This window comes from Amyelois transitella, chromosome 31 (assembly GCF_032362555.1).
Source record: "Amyelois transitella isolate CPQ chromosome 31, ilAmyTran1.1, whole genome shotgun sequence".
Lineage (NCBI taxonomy): Eukaryota > Metazoa > Arthropoda > Insecta > Lepidoptera > Pyralidae > Amyelois > Amyelois transitella.
The window spans coordinates 524011-546704 of NC_083534.1; the positions used below are offsets into that span (position 1 = coordinate 524011).

Genomic DNA, 22694 nt, shown 5'->3' on the forward strand with positions numbered 1-22694 from the left:
AAAATTATACCCAAAACTAAAGAAAACTATGTTTCATTCACCAAATTTGTACCGGTTTCAAATGATCAGTTTTATCAGCTTCGTTTTGTTGATTCATTTAAATTTCTAGCTACAAGTTTAAGTAAATTATCAGACACTTTGAAACCAGATGACTTTAAATACCTTAAAAATTTTTACCCCTGTGATGAGAAATTTCAGTTACTTACTCGTAAAGGTGTATATCCGTACGAGTACATGAGCTCATGGGAACGTTATCAAGAAAGTCAACTTCCACCAAAAGAATTATTTTACAGTTCGCTGAATGACGAACATATCTCCGATGAGGATTACAGGCATGCGAATTTAATTTGGTCAACCTTTAAAATTTCTGACCTAGGTTCATATACGGATCTCTATTTGAAAACTGATGTGCTATTACTATCAGATATTTTTGAAAATTTTCGTCGGACTTGCAAACAGCATTATCAGTTGGATCCAGCATTTTATTTGACCGCACCTAGTCTATCTTTTGATGCAATGTTGCTTAAAACAGGCGTTCAGTTAGAGCTTATCAATGATTTATCTATGATTCGAATGTTACAACAGGGCATTCGCGGCGGTGTGTGCCTATGTTCCCATAGACATGCTAAAGCAAACAATTCTTTCTTACCTGATTACAAACCCTTAGAGCCTACATCGTATATTACTTATATCGACTGCAACAATTTATATGGGTTCAGTATGTGTCAATATTTACCATTATCCAATTTTAGGTTTCTTAATCAAAATGAAATCAATACATTGGATATAATTCAAGTAGAAAATGATGCTGACTATGGGTTTATACTAGAGGTAGACCTAGTTTATCCTAAGCACTTGCATAATTTACATAATGATTTACCATTTTGTCCAGAAAAATGCATTCCACCTGGTGGTAAAAATCACAAACTCATTCCGAATTTATATGATAAATTTTATTATGTAATTCATTACATTCATTTAAAAACTTGTTTAAAACATGGACTGATTTTGAAAAAAATACATAGGGTAATAACATTTAGACAAAGACCGTATTTAAAACAATATATTGATTTGAATACTACTTTAAGACAAAAAAGTTCATCCGCTTTTGAACAAGATTTTTTTAAACTGTTGAACAACAGCGTTTTTGGAAAAACTTTAGAAAACAATGAGAAGCGAGTTAATGTGCACCTGGTTAATCAGTGGGATGATAATGAAAATCTTACTAAAAAAAGAAATTGTGCTCAAAAACTTATCGCACGTCCAAATTTCCACAGTGCAACAGTTTTTTCTGATAATTTAGTAGCTGTTCAATTAAACCCTGAAGAAATTATTTTGAACAAACCCATTTACATTGGTTTTACTGTTTTAGAACTTTCTAAAAGTCATATGTATGATTTTCATTACTCAGTTATACAACCCCATTACAAAAGTCATGTTAAGATGTGTTACACTGATACAGATAGTTTTATATATCATATACAAACAAATAACTTTTATTATGATTTAAAAAAATACTTTTTACATTATTTTGATACTAGTAATTGTGAAAGTAATGAATATAGTTTACCAATTCAAAATAAAAAAGTTCCTGGTCTATTTAAACTTGAAATGGGGACTAAAGTTATAACCGAATTTGTTGGACTTCGATCGAAGTTATATTGTATTAAAACCACCAATAGCACAATAAAAAAAGCAAAAGGAATTAAGAGAAACATTGTGCGTGATTTTAATGTATCGGATTATGAAAAATCTCTGCATGAAGGTAACGTAATTCGTAAAACAAATATTTTATTTAAATCAATTAAACATGAATTATTTACATGTGCCGTAAATAAAATTGCTTTATCAGCTGATGATGATAAGAGAGCCATATCAAAGAATAAGATTTCGACTAAAGCATGGGGGCACACAAGTATATTTAATTTTTAACAGGTTTTGAAAATGGATACTTATTTGTTAAATTTAAATGTTTTAAAAAAACATACATATTTGTAACATATTTCATATTTTGTTTATATTCTAAGTCAGAAAATGTCTGTATTGTTTGTAAATATGTAGGAAAAAGAATAAAATGGGTATAATAAAATAATAAATTGTTTTATTAATTCATATTTTAAAATAAAAAGTTTTATAAAGAAAGTAATGACGAAAGAATACTATGAACATGCTCACAAGGGATAAATTACATAAATTGAGCCCTACAGTAAGTTGTAAACTTGAGTCGCAAAATACTAACTCATCAATACTACATTTTGTTGATTCACGTATAGAAAACCATACTCGGGACAAACTGAAAAAAAGATCGGGGATCGAACCCGAGGTCTCCGTGTCTCAGTTCAGCTTGATAACCGCTGAGCCACGGAGCTCGTCAAACCGCTGTGTGGACGAAGCGTTCTGTGCATGTATTCATTGTAATAAATTTTATTGATAGACCTTGGTATCTAATTACAATATGAATGAACGTGTTCTAACGTGAACAGTAATTTGAACGACTATGACAGAAAACATTTTAGCAAGGACAAAATCGCGCTGCGCATGCATTTTTATTTGAATGCAGTGCGCAAACTGTATGTGACATGTATCACTTTTGTACGATCAAGCGCATAGTCCACACCACAGGACGTTGCTTCCAATAAATTTAAGTATTTAAAAACTAAAACAATGGTAAGTTGCTTTATATATTTAATTGTTTCTTATAGATATAAGATTGATTTAATATTATTCTAAATTTATGTTTTTTTACAGACGCCGCAATACGTAGATGATGTGACTGCGAATTCAGATAATGAAACATTTATTCCCGATTCTTTTGAACATGCTCAACGTCTATCAGATGGATTGACTGAGGAATTAATTAAAATACAAGCTTTCGAAAAATCAAAAGCAAAGGCGCGTGAACAGAAGGTACCAAAAAAATTCTTTCTTTATTATTAATTTAAATAAGATAAACACTATTTTTCCATGTTAGCCTGGTCGGGGATGAAACCCGTTTTATTGGAATTATTGTTATGTGTATTTTTATTTTTTGTTACAGACAACAGGACGCGATATCGCTATCTTTCCAGATAGTGAAACATTAATACCAGAGTCATTTCAATGTCCTCGAGATTCGTTTGGGTTCTCCGAAGAACTTTTCAAGATACAGAGTCGTCCCACCGAACAATCAAAATTAAGTACTCATAAACGGAAAATGAAGTTAAGGGGGGGTTGCAATAAGGTAGATTTTTCCAAAAAGATTGTCAAATCACATGTTCCCCATCAATCGTTTGTGATAAAAAGTGCTCCCCACAAAGGTCTTAGACTGATCAAGATTCAAGTGCTTGACTTAGAGTGTAATCAATTAATAAGTGACTGTCTTCAGGACGATAGGGTCTTATTGAGCTCTCAATATGTGGTAAAAGATGTTGGTGATGAAATTATGGACCAGACTGAAAAAATTATTAGTAATATTTCAAAAAAAATTTGTAACTATAGTTATACCAATTGGTTTTAAAATTATATATAAATGTATGTCAATTAATGTAATTTCCTTTATCAGTTTTCATGTCATTGTGTTATTTTTTACAGATTTGTGTTATTAGACTAGTATCAATAAACGTAAAATTTAAAACATATGTGCCTTTATTTTATAGTTTTATTAGGAACCATAACCTAAATAAATTAAAAAAACACAGTATATTTTATTCAGTAAAATATTTTTATTATTCGAAAAATCTTATTATAATTTAAATAAAGAATTAAACACAAAATTGTCTTGACACCACTTTTTTAAACAGAGTGCATTTTTCAAAGCACACCTTTTTTTATGATGAACACAATTTAACACCTGATTATTCTGCTCACAATAATCCTCATATAATTTAAGTAATTTAGGACAACCCTTTTCACCCAGTTCTATAATTTCACAATCGTTGCATAACTCTTGAATCCATACAATCTTCTCATTTCCTTTAACTAAGACATTTTTACTTTTTAAATATGGAATTATAACTCGCCGGAATTCTCGATAATCGACAAACCCTTCATACCAATGTAGTCCCCGATTATTTTCTAACCATCGAACTCGCTTTTTTTCTTCATCAGAAAGAGTTTTAAAAGAATAAGGTGCTTTAACCAAGAAAGTTTGTGTGTATTCCTTAGTTGCAATCGAAAATTCCTTAACAATAAAATTATTTTTCAAATCCTTAAACCCTTGTAAATCTATGATTATTGTATTAGCATTCATGATAACTTCTTAACAATATTGCTCAATGGCTTGTATTCAAATATGCAATCGTTTAGTATCAGACAATATGCAGCCGTTTGATCGGGTATGTCTTGGTCAGATTCGAATTCAACTCTCACATCAATTGATCCCTTTAACATTTCATGCTGTCGTGAACAGTCTATAACAAATAACGGAGCTATGTCTCTAAATTCTTTTAATCCCATCAACGGCTCCGCTCGGCGACTATGATAAGACTGATGAAATCTTGCGTATTGTTCATATATTAATGAATATCTGTTGTCTGCGAAACTAATATTTAAACCTTCATACGGATAATATGAAGAATTTAGAAATACTCTTACGTCTCGAATATGACAATGGTCGAACTCTGCCATCGACATTGTTGCATTACTTTTACGGTTTGTTTGTAAAGCAATAATAACAAATCTTGGTTTCTCCAACTGTGATGAAGTTTTAATGGACCAAGTATGTTTCCTGGTTTTGGGTAACAATGGGTACTCATACAAATCCCAGTTACGAAACGCTAAGGTTATCGCTCGATCTTTTTCTAAATGTTTAAGTAAATTGATTCTTTCACGGTCCGACACTCGAACATGAGGAACTCGCCAAACTATTTTATTTATAATTATATCTTCGACAATTTCTCCAGAACTTAGTAATAAGGAATTGAGATTTGTATTACTTCTCAATAGTACTAATTCATGTTTACAGTTCATTATGATTTTTTCATAATCTTCTGCAAAACCTAATATTTTATTTAACGGTATATACACAGAAAATCCTCCATCAGAGGTAATGCCTGAAGGAGACCAACCCCAAACTTTTGCGCTTTTGGATTCATTTTCGTTCAATGATAGATAAGATTTAATTGTTGTGGTAATACCTGCATTTTTAATCTTATCTATTTCTATCCCATTTAGTTCATATCTTATATCTTGAAATAGAAATAGTACGGGGTTGTTTACGAAATGCACACTCGGTACTTTTTCTTTGCCAGCGTTATTTTGTTTATACACATCGACTCTGCCCTCAATATATAAACAGCTGAGTGCAGGCAACACATACAAGTCTTGTTGATTAATCGGTATCCGTATTTCATCATTTTTGTTAAAACTTGATACATAAGGCTTATACGAATGATATTCAAAACTTTCTATGCTATTGTCGTAAGACGCGGGTTGGCATATATTTAAAATGTTCATATTAACAAACCTAGTAGCCTTAAAAAGTCTTTATTTTTTTTTGTTAGTTTTTTTTTAATCGCAGCGATGTTTCTTTGTGAGGTGATCCTTTAGGACTGAGTCTTTTAATAGGAGTGAAGGTGTTTTTATGAAAATTTAACATTTTGGTTTAAAGTGCAAATACAACTGTACTTCTTCACCGCGTAAGTTAATTTGCTTATTTTCTGCGTCTAACAACCTTATATTGAGTGAATTTATTGAGCTCTGATTGACAGGAAAGTAAATTAAATTCTTAGGTATTTCAATAATTCTGTAACCAGGGGGTACGTTAGGCACAAATTCATAAATAATATGGCTTGCTTTTCCGTTTACAAATGATCCGCTGATAACATCACATTCGATGCGTACGATAGTTGTTGCTAAAATGCTGACAGGATGCTGAGATTCAGTACTTATATTAGCTTTGATTGATTCTCTATTAAATCCTAATATTTTTCCGATTGAATTATTTTTATTAAAGTGTACATCTTTGGAACAAAAAATTCTTGTTTTTAACGTATTATTATTACAACCCAATTTCAACGCTGCATTCTTTATGTTACTTTTCAGATAATCACAAATATCTTGAAACTCATACGATCCTTCAGGAATTTCAATAACTTCATCTTTTCCATAGTAAAATTTGTTATTTTTTGCGTCTATGTTAGGTATAGAATTAAATGTAGAAAAATACAAAAGCCCACATTCGTACTCTCCATTCAGTTGTAATGTAGGGGAATAGTTAGTTGTTAAAAATTCTCCTCTGCCTGTTATTGACACAGTGAAAGACATTATTATACTGATACAAATATATTTTTATTATATTATTTATACAAATGATGTTTCCAAAATTCTTTTAAAAACTTTAAACAAAGGTGTCCACAGTTTATAGTACCATAAGATTGATATTGCAAATAATTATAATTTATAGTTAAAGGACTTAAATAATTTACTAGTTCCAATGGTGGTTTTAAATCACCAAAACTATCAAAATATTCACAGTAATTAATATATTTAACGTAGGCTACCCAATGTGTTCCAGGATTGTCAGAACTATCTAAATTTAATATAGCACACTCAATTTTTTTTGGTTTCCGAGGAAGAGTATCTCTCATATACACTCCGCGAAAGTAAGGAATATCAATAGCATGTTCCATTATATCTAAATTGGTTAGTGCTCGTCTGGGTAGCCGCTTTTTCAGTTTTTTGAAGGACTTAGATATAATCCTGCTCCCTTTTTATATGGTTTTATATACAAGGCCTTTCCTAAAGCAACAGATTCCATCATCTTGTTATGTCGTTTAGACTCTTCAAAGTTTTTCTGAGCTACTTTGTAATCATTAACAGCCTTTGCTATACCTGCCGCGCCACCAGCAAGTGAACCTAAAGCTGACAGACCGGCAAAGATGGGAATGAGCGGTAAAAAGCCTCCGCATTTAGGAATGGGTATACATCGTGGTAAACGTGTACGTGATCCGTTATTTTTAGAAAATAGTCTTTTTGCGGTTGCATATGCAAAGTTTATAGTTGAACGCTTGTCCTTTGATTTAATATTTTTAAGCTTAGATTGTATATTTTTCACTACTTTCATAAATGAACGAACTCCAGCGCCAGCTTTGAGTTTTGCTTTCATTGCATTTTTTACAATCCATGAAGCCAATTTTTCTCCTTTTCCAGCACTCTTCGATTTTATTCTTTTCTTAGCCATATTCAAAAGGTCTAAATCTGCTTTATGTCGAATGTTTAAATCCTTATTATTGTATGCAATATCGTGGTACATACAAGCTTCATCCAATTTATTTATACCTCGCTCACCTCTTAATAATCGTTTTTGAAGTTTAGTACCTGGTCCACAAAACTGATATCCAGGAATATGTAGTTCGAAAGGTAAATTATTGATGACGTTATTTAAAATACCTCTTCCCTTCTTCATAGATATTCTTGAAATGAAGATATTTATTATGACGCTCACTTTATATTACAATAGTAATGCATTCTTGTCCACCCAACTATTTTCTTTTTCACTTAAACCTAACCACTTTACATAAAGTTTATGACCTTTACGTTTAATAACTCTTTCAATAAGATAAAGTTCTGGAAATTTCGTTTTTTGTAATTCATATTCATAAAAAGCTCCCAAAATTTTCTGTTTATGTTTGTCTTCTAATAGGTATGTTGGTGGATTCGTATCATTTACCTTGACAATAACGAATATTTCTGTCGACCAGTTGGGAGTGTATCCTTTATAAAAATCACCTTTAAATTTACTTATCCGAACACTATCACCAACGTGGAACTTAGGCTTGCGATATAAAACTCGCTTTTGTGCACGCAATATGTTACATCTAACATGTATCTGGTTTACTTTATTTACGTCGACTGGTTTAAATTTAGTAGTACGGTGAGTAGTATTGTTATATTTTTCTACAACGGAATTTAAATTTGGTCCTAACCATTTATAACAACCATACAAACTAAACATTTTGTAAAGATTACATTTTATTGTACGAATAACTCTTTCCACAATAGAAGCTTTTTTGGTGGAGTAGGTGGAATAATGATTAATGTCATATTTCTTACACAATTTATTAAAAGCATCATTATAAAATTCTTTGCCTAAATCAGTTTGTAAATTTATAGGTTTTCGTTTTGAACGAGATACAATTTCAAACATTGCTTTTGTCACACATTTTTTGTTTTTTGATTTTATAGGATATGTCCACACATATTTTGTAAAAGTATCTATTACAACTAAAACATATTTATATCCTTTGTTAAAATAAGAATATTTCTGAAAATCCATAAGATCAGCTTGCCATAAGTCGTCTATTCCTTTTATAATTGTAAATCGACGAGGAAAATTTCTTCTTGCTGCTTTATGAATTTCATCCACTATGTTTTTTTTGCTCATTGTGTTGGTTCAATTTAAGTTCAATCAAATTATCTATTTCTTGTTTTGTATAAAACGATTTTGACAAACGGTCTGATGTAGCTTTTTCCAATTTTTTTTAAATATACTTGTATATTATCATTAACCACTCTTATTTCTTTTCTTAACTCTTGTAGTATATTATCGACGTATGCTTTGTTCACTGCTTCATCGGCTTCATTTGGAGATGAAAGACCTTTTAATTTAGATGTTTTCAAATCATAGTGTCCAGCATCAGTTTTCACCAATGTATCGTTTAAAGTGTCGATAAATTCCAATAATCGCAAACGTTTATGGACGTGATGACCGAACTTATCTACATTCATTGCTGTCTAGATGATTAGAGATCTCGAATTATACTGGTCATTTTCTGTGGCGATAGCTGTTTATGTTCTATATTTATAATTCCAGCTTCTCGTAATTCTTCTATGACTGCAATAATTTCATTATCTACACCACTATTGCCAGCCGCTCGTGATCCTAACAACAATTTTAATCGTTCTACCAGTTCGTTGGGATCATCCCAATAAACATAATCAGTATATTTTTTTACTTTTTTCAGAAGTGGAATACCTTTTCCTTGAGGGAGACTTTCTACACTTGAAGTCATATTTTTTGAGAATTTAAATAAAGGCTTAATGACATTAATGTATTTAAAACCTTTGTTACTGTTTATAGGTTTAGATGACTCATAATTACGTCGATGTGCATTAGTATCAATTAGTAACAATTTATAATTTTGCAAGTCCTCCTCTCTGACTTTTTCTAGATCAGGTTTCCTTTTAAATAGTAACTCTCTCAAACCATCTGTCTTCTTTAAAATTCGAGTTCCTATTTTCAGAATGTTATCATTATCGAAAACACGAATATTGCCAAGCATTAGTTTTCCCCGCTCATGTCTTACTCCAAAAGGTATAGCATCCATTACTTCTGATGATGTAGACCACGACAAAGTTTGACGATTATCTGGAGAAGACGCAATAGATTTGAACGAACCTTCACTGACATTATGATCTTCAGAAGGTGTGGAAATTAAAGTTTTGTTGTAATTATTAGGAAAGTCGCTTTCAGAAACAGTGTCATTCGATTCTTCATTGGATGAATAAGACGATGTACTTTCATTTTTACATTTTTTCCCAACAGAGGGAATGTAATTATTTTCATTCTCAACCCACTTTTCATTATTTTTATTGGCTATCAAATTAAGGGGATCAACAATAGGTTTGAAAATTTTCTCCAGTGCCATATTATTTACGTTTTTTGTATCGTTAATCATCCCCACTTTTCTTTTAACAGCTGCTGCTGACTTAACTATTTGTTTTTTAAATGTTTTTTCCATTTTACTGCTTGATATTGTGTTCAGTCGCAGATCACACTTTAAAGTGACCTTTCATTATCACTACATTGTATTAAGTATGTTAATCTAGAACTATAAAAGTGTCAAATGCTGACCTATAACATCCTTTGTTTTTATCACAATCCTTATTAATAACAAGATAATTAAAAGGCTTTTTCCAAACTTTTGAACACATTTCACGAAATTGATTCCATGACATATCAGACCCTACATGCTCATCATAAACATGTTTCAAATTAATGTCATCTTGTTTAAATAATACAATCAAATTGGAATTGTCTCTCACTAGTTGTTTAGGTATTTTTGTATATGTTTGATTAATATAAAAACAATCAATTTTCTTATGTCGACCCATAGCAAAATAATCTCTAATGCTGTTCTGATTTTCGCAAGCTACATCATCAAATATTATAATTGAATCAGGTAGCGCTTCGTGAGGACTCAAAATTTCACAATTGTGATTGTATTTATGAAAGGTTGTACCAGAAACCATGTTCATAACTTTCTCTAAAAATAAGTATTTTGCTTGATATAAAGATTTTGAATAAACATATAAGTTACAAAATCGTGGACCATCTGAATGTAACAATAAACTTATTACTAAGTTGGTTTTTCCACAATTTGATGGACCACAAACGATACAACGTATTGTGTTCGGCAGAAGGTTTCCGTGTCGTTTTGGTTCTTGTGATGAAGCAGGACAAATACAATCTAATTTTAGTGAGTCTTTTTGTTTCACAAATTTCATTTCTAGTTATTAGCATGTGCTTAAACTCGTCTGCAGTACTCAACGAATTTGAGCGAAATGAATTTAGGTTTAACGAATAAACACGTTTTATAATTTAACATGTAAAATCTTGTTGGTAAAACAGGAATCAGGAAAGCACAACAAAATAATGTTTGATGGTTAGAATGAATCATGTGTAAAAAGTGTGTTCGGTGTGTGATTGTGATGAATTTTATAGTGGAGTCAGGTGAGTGCATTCGACTAATGTTTTGTGTTTAGAATGAATCGAATTTTGTTTATTGGGAATTCTGGGACACAAAAGTGTCCCAGAATTCCCAATAAACATCTACTTATGGATGTATGGATGTTTGTTACTCTTTCACGCAAAAACTACTGAACCGATTACCATGAAATCCTACTACTATTATAAAGGCGAAAGTTTGTATGGATGTATGGATGTTTGTTACTCTTTCACGCAAAAACTACTGAACCGATTACCATGAAATCCTACTACTATTATAAAGGCGAAAGTTTGTATGGATGTATGGATGTTTGTTACTCTTTCACGCAAAAACTACTGAACCGATTACCATGGAATTTGGTATGTAGGTAGCTGAAGACCCAGAATAACACATAGGCTACTTTTTATCCCAGAGTTCCCGCGGGATTGATAGGGTTTCCATGCGGACGAAGTCGCGGGCGGCCTCTAGTACATACATACATATGGTCACGTCTATGTCCCTTGCGGGGTAGACAGAGCCAACCAGCCAATAAACCACGTTGAACGTGGTCAAAAGTACCCGAAACCACTGAGCTTGCATGAAGAGCGTTTTCAATGTGGATGAAACGAAAGAATTATGCAGAGATCGTGGCAAGTGGAAAGACTTAGTCTCTGCCTCTGTCTGTATTTATTCATTCACACAGTGCTGTCTGATACCCGGCACTCATATGGAAAGGAATAGGACCACTCCATATATTTCCCATTTATGTCGTAAAAAGCGACTAAGGGATAGGCTTACAAACTTGGGATTCTTTTTGAAGGCGATCTATATGATGACTGTTAGCTCTGTCTACCCCGCAAGGGACATAGACGTGATACATATATATATATATATATATCTACGTCCAACGTGATTACATGTTTATGTTATGTTTTATTAATTCACAGGTGGTACCCAGTAATTACTGGGCGGAGGGTTCCCGCGGGAGTCTGGAGGACGCGGCGGGGCGCCCCGCGTCGGCTCTCTCCACTTCGGACTCCCTCCAGACTTTCCTATCCAGGTAAATCACTTTTACATACATACATACATACATAAATACATATATACAAACATTCGTACATATATACATATGAACATACATACATATATACATACATACATCTTATATATAAAATTCTCGTGTCACAATGTTCGTTCCCGTACTCCTCCATTCTCATGTAATTTTGCAAGCATATTAAGTAGGTCTGAGAATCAGCAAACATCTATTTTTCTTAGTGATAAGGGTGGACCCCTTAACATTTTTGTTAACTAGAAATTACTTAAAAATCTATAATAATATTATTAAGCTGAAGAGTTTGTTTGTTTGTTTGAACGCGCTTATCTCAGGAACTACTGGTTCGAATTGAATAAATCTTTTTGCGTTGAATAGACCATTAATCGAGGAAGGCTTTATGGCAAAGTAATAATGGAAAATGTAAAAAAAAAAGACGGGGAACGTTATTCATCCTTGAGGGCTTTAATGATGCCCAAAATAACTATTCCACGTGGACGAAGTCGCGAGCACACTAGTTATTAATATGGCAAAACAACGTTTGCCGGGACAGCTAGTATATACATAAAATCACGATCACTGCATGCTTCCTTCGCTTCATTGACATTCATAACTCTCTTCATGCAAGCTCGGCGGTATGCATACTCTTGACCTGACCTTTTGCCAGGATGTTTGCCTTCCCACTCCGACCTTTCGCTCCACACTTTCAACTCACTTTTAATATTTTTTATTCAGCTTGTAATGTATGTAGGCTTTAGTCCCGGTTGCATCCTCACCGCTCTGGAGAGGAGCCCGGGGTGCGCCTTTGACCATGGACCCTGGATTGGGTGAGTCAGGTTTGTACACGAAGCGACTCCCGTCTGAACTCCGCAACTTTTGCAGGGGAACCTCACCTGTATTGGATCGATCATGGTTACAAATCCTGTTGCCTGAATGTGCAGGTTTTCCCTCGACGTAAGAGCAGCAGTTGGTATTCAAACTAATGTACGTAACATTTTCGAAAATAGTCATTGGTACACGGCCGTGATGGGATTCGAACCTATGCCTTTCTGCGAATCACGCAATTTTAAGATTCGACGTTCTAATGTAAGTATGTATGTTCCGTCTTATATTTTATATTTATATTATTAATTTCATTGCAAATATATATATTTTTTGTCCCCAGCATCGGCTTAGAACAACTGACATCTGTCCTGGAAAGGGAACAGATAACTGTGGACATACTGTCTGAGATGTGCCACGAGGACCTGCGCGCGGTGGGCGTGGCCGCGTACGGTCACAGGCACCGCCTGCTCAAGGCCGCCAGGAGCGCCTTGCAGCACCAGCAGGGTAGGTGACCACCGATTTTGACCTCGTCGACTTTACTAACTTTGACCTCATCAAGTTTGACCTTACCAAGATTGACCTCACCAACTTTGACCTCATCAAGTTTGACCTTACTTACTTTGACCTCATCAAGTTTGACCTCACTAACTTTGACCTTACCAAGTTTGACCTCACTAACTTTGACCTTACCAAGTTTGACCTCACTAACTTTGACCTCACCAAGATTGACCTCACAAACTTTGACCTCACTAACTTTGACCCCACCAACCTCAATGACCTCGTAGACTTCAATAAGGGAACAGATAACTGTGGACATACTGTCTGAGATGTGCCACGAGGACCTGCGCGCGGTGGGCGTGGCCGCGTACGGTCACAGGCACCGCCTGCTCAAGGCCGCCAGGAGCGCCTTGCAGCACCAGCAGGGTAGGTGACCACCGATTTTGACCTCGTCGACTTTACTAACTTTGACCTCATCAAGTTTGACCTTACCAAGTTTGACCTTACCAAGTTTGACCTCAACCAAACGATAGAATAATGAATAAAATGTTTGAATTTTTGTCATCAGAATGGAGTTGACATAATTTTTACAGTGTGTACCTACATATTATCTTATTTTATCTTTATTTATTTGATGAAAATTAAATATTCGTATTTAAATCATTAGTTTTACATTAATTCATGTTTTTTTTTTATGTAGACATTTTACATTAATTCATGTCTTTTTTTTTCAGAATGGTACGGAGGCACTACGCTAATAGATGTGACGTCGGGCGAAGACGGCGAGTGCGGCGAGAGCGAGCACGCGATAGTCGAGAGGGAGATGCAGGCGTCGGTGCGCGCGCACCGGGAACACGCCGGCGGGCAGTTCTCTCATTACCACGTGGTCAGGGTGAGTTTGTTTGGTTTGGATCGGATTGGATTCATTCGAATACATTTACATAACATACATCCTACTACTATTATAAAGGCGAAAGTTTGTATGGATGTATGGATGTTTGTTACGCTTTCACGCAAAAACTACTGAACCGATTACCATGAAATTTGGTATGTAGGTAGCTGAAGACCCAGAATAACAAAAAACTACTGAACCGATTACCATGAAATTTGGTATGTAGGTAGCTGAAGACCCAGAATAACACATAGGCTACTTTTTATCCCAGAGTTCCCGCGGGATTGATAGGGTTTCCATGCGGACGAAGTCGCGGGCGGCCTCGAGTACATACATAAAATCACGCATCTTTCCCGGAGGGGTAGGAAGAGACTACCTCTTTCCACTTGCAACGAAAAGTAGCCCGAAACCGCCGAGCTTGCATGAAGAGAGTTATGAATGTGGATGAAGCGAAGGAAATATGCAGAGCGAATACGTTTTGTTAGCTTAAAATAAAATGTTAAACTAAAATATTGCAGTGTGGTTCCCGGCATCAATACAACAATGAATAGGATCACTCTATCTCTTTCCCATTGATGTCGTAAAAGGCGACTAAGGGATAGGCTTATGAACTTGGTATTTTTCTTTTAGGCGATGGGCTAGCAACCTATCACTATTTGAATCTCATTTCTATCTTAAAGTGAAATAGCTGAACGTGGCCAATCAGTCTTTTTAAGACTGTTGGCTCTGTCTACCCCACAAGGGATATTATCGGCATCTTTCAACCATTGAAATGTATAGTATACCCTAGATATTACCCTTAATTAAATACGAGACTGCTGTCTAGTTTTAACAACTTTTATCTTTCTTGTTCTCATGTAAGTGGATTTTGTAATCTTTTTTTGAGAATAAATTCTTTAAACCTTATATGTATGTTTTATACATATGTATTTCATACCTTAGTGCGTACGTAAGTACCTAATTGTTTTTTTATTTTTGTTTTTTTTTTTTGTGATTCCCACAGATACAAAAAATAGTGAACGGCCGCCTGTGGGAGCGTTACCAGCACAGGCGGCGCGAGGTGACCGAGGAGGCGGGCGCGCCCAGCGAGCGGATGCTGTTCCACGGCTCGCCGTTCATCAACGCGATCGTGCAGAAGGGGTTCGACGAGAGGCACGCCTACATCGGTGGGTGTGGGGTTAAGTGACCTTTAGGCTGGTCGTAGTTGGGATGGGTCGCCGCGGTTGTGCCGAAAGACACAATATAGAAGGCTTGAGGTTAAGCAACGCTTGGAGTAGTTATAGTTGGGATGGGTCGCCATTTGTAGACGCGGTTGTAACTCAAGACAGTTATAGGTTAAGCAACGCTAGGAGGGGTCACTGTTAGGATGGGTCGCCTTCTTTAAAGGCCATCATGCTGAAAGACACTTATAAAGGTAAGTAAAGGTTAAGCAACCCCGTGACCGGCCACAGCCGGGATGGGTCGCCGTTACCAGCACAGGCGGCGCGAGGTGACCGAGGAGGCCGGCGCGCCCAACGAGCGGATGCTGTTCCACGGCTCGCCGTTCATCAACGCGATCGTGCAGAAGGGTTTCGACGAGAGGCACGCCTACATCGGTGGGTGGGGGGTTGAGCGACCCTCAGTGAGGTCGCAGTTGGGATGGGTCGCCGCGGTTGTACCTCAAGATAGGTTAAGCAAGGCTAGGAGTGGTCATAGTTGGGATGGGTCGCCGCTGTTGTGCCGAAAGACACTTAATATTAGAAGGCTTGAGGTTAAGCAACGCTTGGAGTGGGCACAGTTGGGATGGGTCGCCGCGGTTGTGCCGAAAGACACTTAATATAGAAGGCTTGAGGTTAAGCGACGCTTGGAGTGGTCACAGTTGGGATGGGTCGCCGCGGTTGTGCCGAAAGACACCTTCTATAGAAGACTTTAGGTTAAGCAACGAGTGGAGTGGTCATAGTTGGGATGGGTCGCCGCGGTTGTGCCGAAAGACACTTAATATAGAAGGATTGAGGTTAAGCAACGCTTGGAGTGGTCACAGTTGGGATGGGTTGCCATTGGAAGACACAGTTGTACTTCAAGACAGTTATAGGTTAAGCAACGCTAGGAGTGGTCACAGTTGGGATGGGTCGCCATTGGAAGACAGAGTTGTACTTCAAGACAGTTATAGGTTAAGCAACGCTAGGAGTGGTCACAGTTGGGATGGGTCGCCATTGGAAGACACAGTTGTACTTCAAGACAGTTATAGGTTAAGCAACGCTAGGAGTGGTCACAGTTGGGATGGGTCGCCATTGGAAGACAGAGTTGTACTTCAAGACAGTTATAGGTTAAGCAACGCTAGGAGTGGTCACAGTTGGGATGGGTCGCCATTGGAAGACACAGTTGTACTTCAAGACAGTTATAGGTTAAGCAACGCTAGGAGTGGTCACAGTCGGGATGGGTCGCCATTGGAAGACACAGTTGTACTTCAAGACAGTTATAGGTTAAGCATCGCTTGGAGTGGTCACAGTTGGGATGGGTCGCCGCGGTTGTGCCGAAAGACACTTAATATAGAAGGCTTGAGGTTAAGCAACGCTTGGAGTGGTCACAGTTGGGATGGGTCGCCGCGGTTGTGCCGAAAGACACTTAATATAGAAGGATTGAGGTTAAGCAACGCTTGGAGTGGTCACAGTTGGGATGGGTCGCCGCGGTTGTGCCGAAAGACACTTAATATAGAAGGCTTGAGGTTAAGCAACGCTTGGAGTGGTCACAGTTGGGATGGGTCGCCGCGGTTGTGCCGAAAGACACTTAATATAGAAGGATTGAGGTTAAGCAACGCTTGGAGTGGTCGTAGTTGGGATGGGTCGCCGCGGTTGTGCCGAAAGACACTTAATATAGAAGGCTTGAGGTTAAGCAACGCTTCTTGTGGTCGTAGTTGGGATGGGTCGCCGCGGTTGTGCCGAAAGACACTTAATATAGAAGGCTTGAGGTTAAGCAGCGCTTGGAGTGGTCACAGTCGGGATGGGTCGCCGCGGTTGTGCCGAAAGACAATTAATATTAGAAGGCTTGAGGTTAAGCAACGCTTGGAGTGGTCATAGTTGGGATGGGTCGCCATTGGAAGACACAGTTGTACTTCAAGACAGTTATAGGTTAAGCAACGCTTGGAGTGGTCACAGTTGGGATGGGTCGCCGCGGTTGTGCCGAAAGACACCTTCCATAGAAGACTTTAGGTTAAGCAGCGCTTGGAGTGGTCATAGTAGAGATGGGCCGCCATTGGAAAACACAGTCGTACTTCAACACAGTTATAGGTTAAGCAACGCTAGGAGTGGTCATAGTTGGGATGGGTCGCCATTGGAAGACGCAGTCGTACTTCAACACAGTTATAGGTTAAGCAACGCTAGGAGTGGTCATAGATGGGATGGGTCGCCATTTGTAGACGTAATTGTGTAAGAAGACACTCAGGTAATTGTGTAGGTAAAGCAATCTTAGGCCTGGTCACAGTTGGGATGGGTCGCCTTCTTTAAAGGCCATCGTGCTGAAAGACACTTAGGGTAAGTTAAGGTTAAGCAACCCTGTGACGAGCCACAGTCGGGATGGGTCGCCGTGATTGTAGCGAAAGGCACCTTCTATAGAAGACTTTAGGTTGAGCAAGGAGTAGGTCAATAAACTTCTTTCGCTTCATCCACATTCATAACTCTCTTCATGCAAGCTCGGCGGTTTCGGGTACTCTTGACCGGACCCTTTGCCAGGACGTCCTTAATTTGATGAAGGAAGATACGTTCGTCTAGGTCACCCACTCCCATAATAATAAATTAATGATGTTTAATAATATAGTGGCGTGTGGTCCCCGGCACCAATACAAAAACGAATAGGACTACTCCTACTCTTTCCCATGGATGTCGTAAAAGGCGACTAAGGGATAGGCTTACAAAATGGGGATTCTTTTTTTAGGCGATGGGCTAGCAACCTGTCGCTATTTGAATCGCAATTCTATCATTAAGCCAAATAGCTGAACGTGGCCGATCAGTCTTTTCAAGACTGTTGGCTCTCTTCTCTTTCTTATCTTTTGGATCTTTATGTATGTACATACATACGGTCACGTCTATATCCCTTGCGGGGCAGACAGAGCCAAAAGCCTTGAAAAGACTGAATGGCCATGACTGACTATGTATGTACATATGTTCAATAATCCAATTTCTCTCCAGGTGGCATGTTCGGCGCTGGTATATATTTCGCGGAGCACTCGTCAAAGTCGAACCAGTACGTCTACGGTTTCGGAGGCGGATCTGGTTGTCCCACGCACAAAGACAGGAGTTGTTATCTGTGTCATAGGTACGTAGAAGAAGAAGAAGAATATTTATTTGCTTATGACTAGGGTTTACAAAAGGTGTAAAACAAAACATACATATACAGGGTGACATTTAAAACAACTGCATCCTTTTAAACATAGACTATACCCATGCTTCTGAGCCGGAGTCTTTTTTTATTTAAATTAAACGTCATCATTTTCACATTTAAAAAACCCTCAAAAACTACGTTACACGCTTTGTTAAAGACCAATACTACAAAAAGAAATAAAAACTAAACATGTAAATAAATGTCTGAAAAATAAATTATTTTTCTAGTATCAAGATCAAGTACAGTACAGAGTTGTCTAGATCGCTCAGGTGAATGAATTATGTCGTTGACCTCTGAATCTTACGCGTCGCTTTTCCGCCGGCCGGGGTTATATTATATTACGTATTTAGGATCGTAGATTTTAATACTAAAATGTTTTTTTCGTACTTTCTGAAATATGAACCGATATTTTTCTTTTAACGTTTTTAAATATCCTTTAGATGAGTACACTTAACAGTTAAATTTATGCAGTTGAATTAAAAGTTACCCTGTATAGTATTATGCCTTTAAACCAAAACCTACTGGTTTGAGTTGAATCAAATAACTGATAATAAATAAATATTTATATGGGATAAATTACACAGATTGAGTCAGCCTCGAAGTAAGTTCGAGACTTGCGTTATGAGATACTAACTCAACGATACTATATTTGATAATAAAAAATCCAAAAGGCTAGAGAAAATTCAAAATCATTTGCGACAGATATATACCACTAGAGGCCGCCCGCGACTTCGTCCGCATGGAAACCCTATCAATCCCGCGGGAACTCTGGGATAAAAAGTAGCCTATGTGTTATTCTGGGTCTTCAGCTACCTACATACCAAATTTCATGGTAATCGGTTCAGTAGTTTTTGCGTGAAAGAGTAACAAACATCCATACAAACTTTCGCCTTTATAATAGTAGTAGGATTAGCTGTGCCCGCTATTTCGTCCGCGTGGAATAGTTATTTTGGGCACCATTGAAGCCCACAAGTATGAATAATCTTCTCCGTTATTTTCGCATGTTCCATTATCACTTTGCTCGTCAGACAAATGCTCCTGTGCCGCGTGACGCTGGGCCGCGCGTTCCAGCTGGTGAGCGCCATGAAGATGGCGCACGCGCCGCCCGGCCACCACAGCGTGGCGGGCGCGCCCAGCCACGGCGGGCTGTGCTTCCCCGAGCACGTGGTCTACCGCGGCGAGCAGGTGGGGCATACATACACACATACATACATACATACATATACACATACATACACACATATACACATACATACACACATACATAGATACATACGTACACACATACATACATACATACATACATACACACATACATACACACACACATTTATTTATTTATTAATTTATTCACAAACTTTATACTTATCCTAACAGTATTACACTAATGCGTTAAGTATACTTACAATGATTCACATAAAATAATAATTAAAAGAGAAACAAAATAAAAACAATGTTCCCAATTCCAAAATATAGGACCGAAATGTTATCTGATATGGAACAGCAAGCGGTAGGTAACTGGGTTACCTACCAATACATACATACACACACACATACATACATACATACACACATACGTACATACAAATATACACACATACATACATACACACACATACATACACACATATATACATTCATAGAATCACGCCTCTTACCCGGAGGGGTAGGCAGAGACTACATCTTTCCACTTGCCACGATCCCTGCACACTTCCTTCGCTTCATCGACATGGTGGGCTCACGATGATAATAAATATAAATATACTAGAGTGCCATGTGGTTCCCGGCACCGATACAAAAAAAGAATAGGACCACTCCATCTCTTTCCCCATGGATGTCTTTAAAAGGTGACTAACGGATAGGCTTAGGAACTTGGGATTCATTTTTTAGGCGATGGGCTAGCAACCTGTCACTATTTGAATCTCAATTCTATGATTAAGCCAAATAGCTGAACGTGGCCATTTAAACTTTTCAAGACTGTTGGCTCTGCCTACCCTGCAAGGGATATAGACGTGACCATATGTATGTATGTATACTAGCCCGCGACTTCTTCCGCGTGGATAAAAAGTGGCCTATGTTATTCTGGGTCTTCAGCTACCTTACATACCAAAATTTCATCGTAATCGGTTCAGTAGTTTTTGCGTGAAAGAGTAACAAACATCCATACTGACATCCTGACATACTCACAAACTTTCACATTTATAATATTAGTAGGATACGAGACAATACTCACTCAACGATACCGTATATTTTATAATAAATTCTTATATAGATAAACATCAAAGACCCAGGACAATCAGAGATAGTTCGGTTTCTCATCACGCCCTGGCCGGGATTCGAACCCGGGACCTCCGGTGTCACAGACAAGCGTACTACCGCTGCGCCACAAAGGCAGTCATATTCATTACCTTACGAAAAAAATAAGGCTTTTTAAAAGCCACCTTTTATATAGTGTCAGACATCTGTCAGTGACTGATCGCCTTTAACGACACCCTGGTAAAGATGTGGTGTATGATAGTGATACCATCACACATATGTCATAAAGCGTGATAACATGTCCCACATCTGACAAGGTGTTCTAACGTGTCACACTACTGTCAAAAGGTGTCATAACGTGTCCCACATCTGTCAAAGTGTTCTAACGTGTCACACTACTGTCAAAAGGTGTCATAACGTGTCCCACATCTGTCAAAGTGTTCTAACGTGTCACACTACTGTCAAAAGGTGTCATAACGTGTCCCACATCTGTCAAAGTGTTCTAACGTGTCACACTACTGTCAAAAGGTGTCACAACGTGTCCCACATCTGTCAAAGTGTTCTAACGGGTCACACTACTGTCAAAAGGTGTCACAACGTGTCCCACATCTGTCAGTGTTCTAACGTGTCACACTACTGTCAAAAGGTGTCACAACGTGTCCCACATCTGTCAAAGTGTTCTAACGTGTCACACTACTGTCAATAGGTGTCACAAGGTGTCCCAAAATTGTAAAATATAGTATCGTTGTGTTAGTATCTCGTAAAACAAGTCTCGAACTTACTTCGAGACTAACTCAATTAGTGTAATCTGTACCGTATGTATTTATTTAATTATTTGATTTTTTTTTTATTCCAGGCATACCCAGAATATCTGATAACATATCAGATTGTCAATGATGAGAGCAGATCGGGCGCTGTGTAATTACAAACATACATACAGTATTCATGATGTATAGATGACACGGCAGAAGTGTGCAGGGATCGTGGCAGAAGTAAGAAGATGAAGTCTCTGCCTACCCCTCTGGGAATGAGGCATGATTTTTTTTTGTTTGTTTATTTGTAATATCTTTATTGCATATAAATTTACACAGTAACAATAAAATAGTAAGTACATAGTTATAAAAGAAACAAATCGTTTGCAATGGCGGACTTATCCCATGAAGGGATCTCTTCCAGTCAATCGGCAAACAATAAAGGAAATAGATAATTCAGTAATAAGCGGCAAGTCACTGTGATTTTATGTATGTATGTGTGTAACCAACTCAGGACCTTCCAATGCAAATAAGGAGTAAAACGTTTTATACACACTTATAGTCACGTCTACATCCCTTGCGGGGATGACAGGGCCAGCAGTCTTGAAAAGACTGAAAAGCCACGTTTAGCGGTATGGCTTAACGATCACATTGTGATTCATATAATTGACAGGTTGCAAGCCCATCACTTAGTCGCCTTTTACGACATCCACGAGAAAGAGGAGTGTCATCTATACATCATTTCTATAGCGAATTAAAAATAATATTTAGCGTTTAAAACTAGCTTATAATTGATATGTGTATATAGAAAGATTTTATTTTCGAATGTACCTATATACGAGTTGGGTTTTATCATTTAAGTGTTTTATTAAACGGTCTCATAATGTTTTTTTTTTTGTTATGAAAATGTGTAAAATTTGTATGAATAATGATTATAATTTTATATACTTACTACATTATTTTGACATGAACACGATATCTGTCTCCGAAATAGTTCTGCAAGGTACCTACATATGAAATTGTGTATAAATACCTACATGTGAAATTTGAATGGTGTATGATTGGTGTATATTTTTATTTTTATTCTTTTAATATTTTTGATTTATACGAGTGTTTACTAACCCAGCTCGTGCGCCAATTTTGTATGTCTTCGGAGGGTGTAGCAAAGTTGAATGAATAAATTTTTAATAATGAAATTATTCCATCTTTTATTTTGTAAAGTTTTCGAGTTTCATACAAACATACTTTCGTTTTCATTCATTTCCATATATATAAAATCAGGCCACTTTCCCGAAAGGAACTACATGTTTCATACAAACATACATATATTCACGTCTATATCCCTTACGGGGTAGACAGAGCCAACAGTATTGAAAAGA

The 22694-nt window shown here is 37.0% G+C and overlaps 1 protein-coding gene across 1 annotated transcript in view; it reads left to right on the forward strand.

Annotated features, from left to right (window-relative positions):
* LOC106129218 (poly [ADP-ribose] polymerase tankyrase) overlaps positions 1-22514 on the forward strand; it is a 51497-nt gene extending 28983 nt beyond the window's left edge. The window contains exons 21-27 of the mRNA XM_060953176.1: positions 11633-11745; positions 12902-13065; positions 13794-13951; positions 14955-15117; positions 18115-18241; positions 19336-19492; positions 21420-22514. Coding sequence (XP_060809159.1) covers positions 11633-11745; positions 12902-13065; positions 13794-13951; positions 14955-15117; positions 18115-18241; positions 19336-19492; positions 21420-21485 — 948 coding nt within the window. The 3' untranslated portion in view covers positions 21486-22514. The remainder of the gene's footprint in view (positions 1-11632; positions 11746-12901; positions 13066-13793; positions 13952-14954; positions 15118-18114; positions 18242-19335; positions 19493-21419) is intronic.
* The last annotated feature ends 180 nt before the right edge of the window (positions 22515-22694 follow it).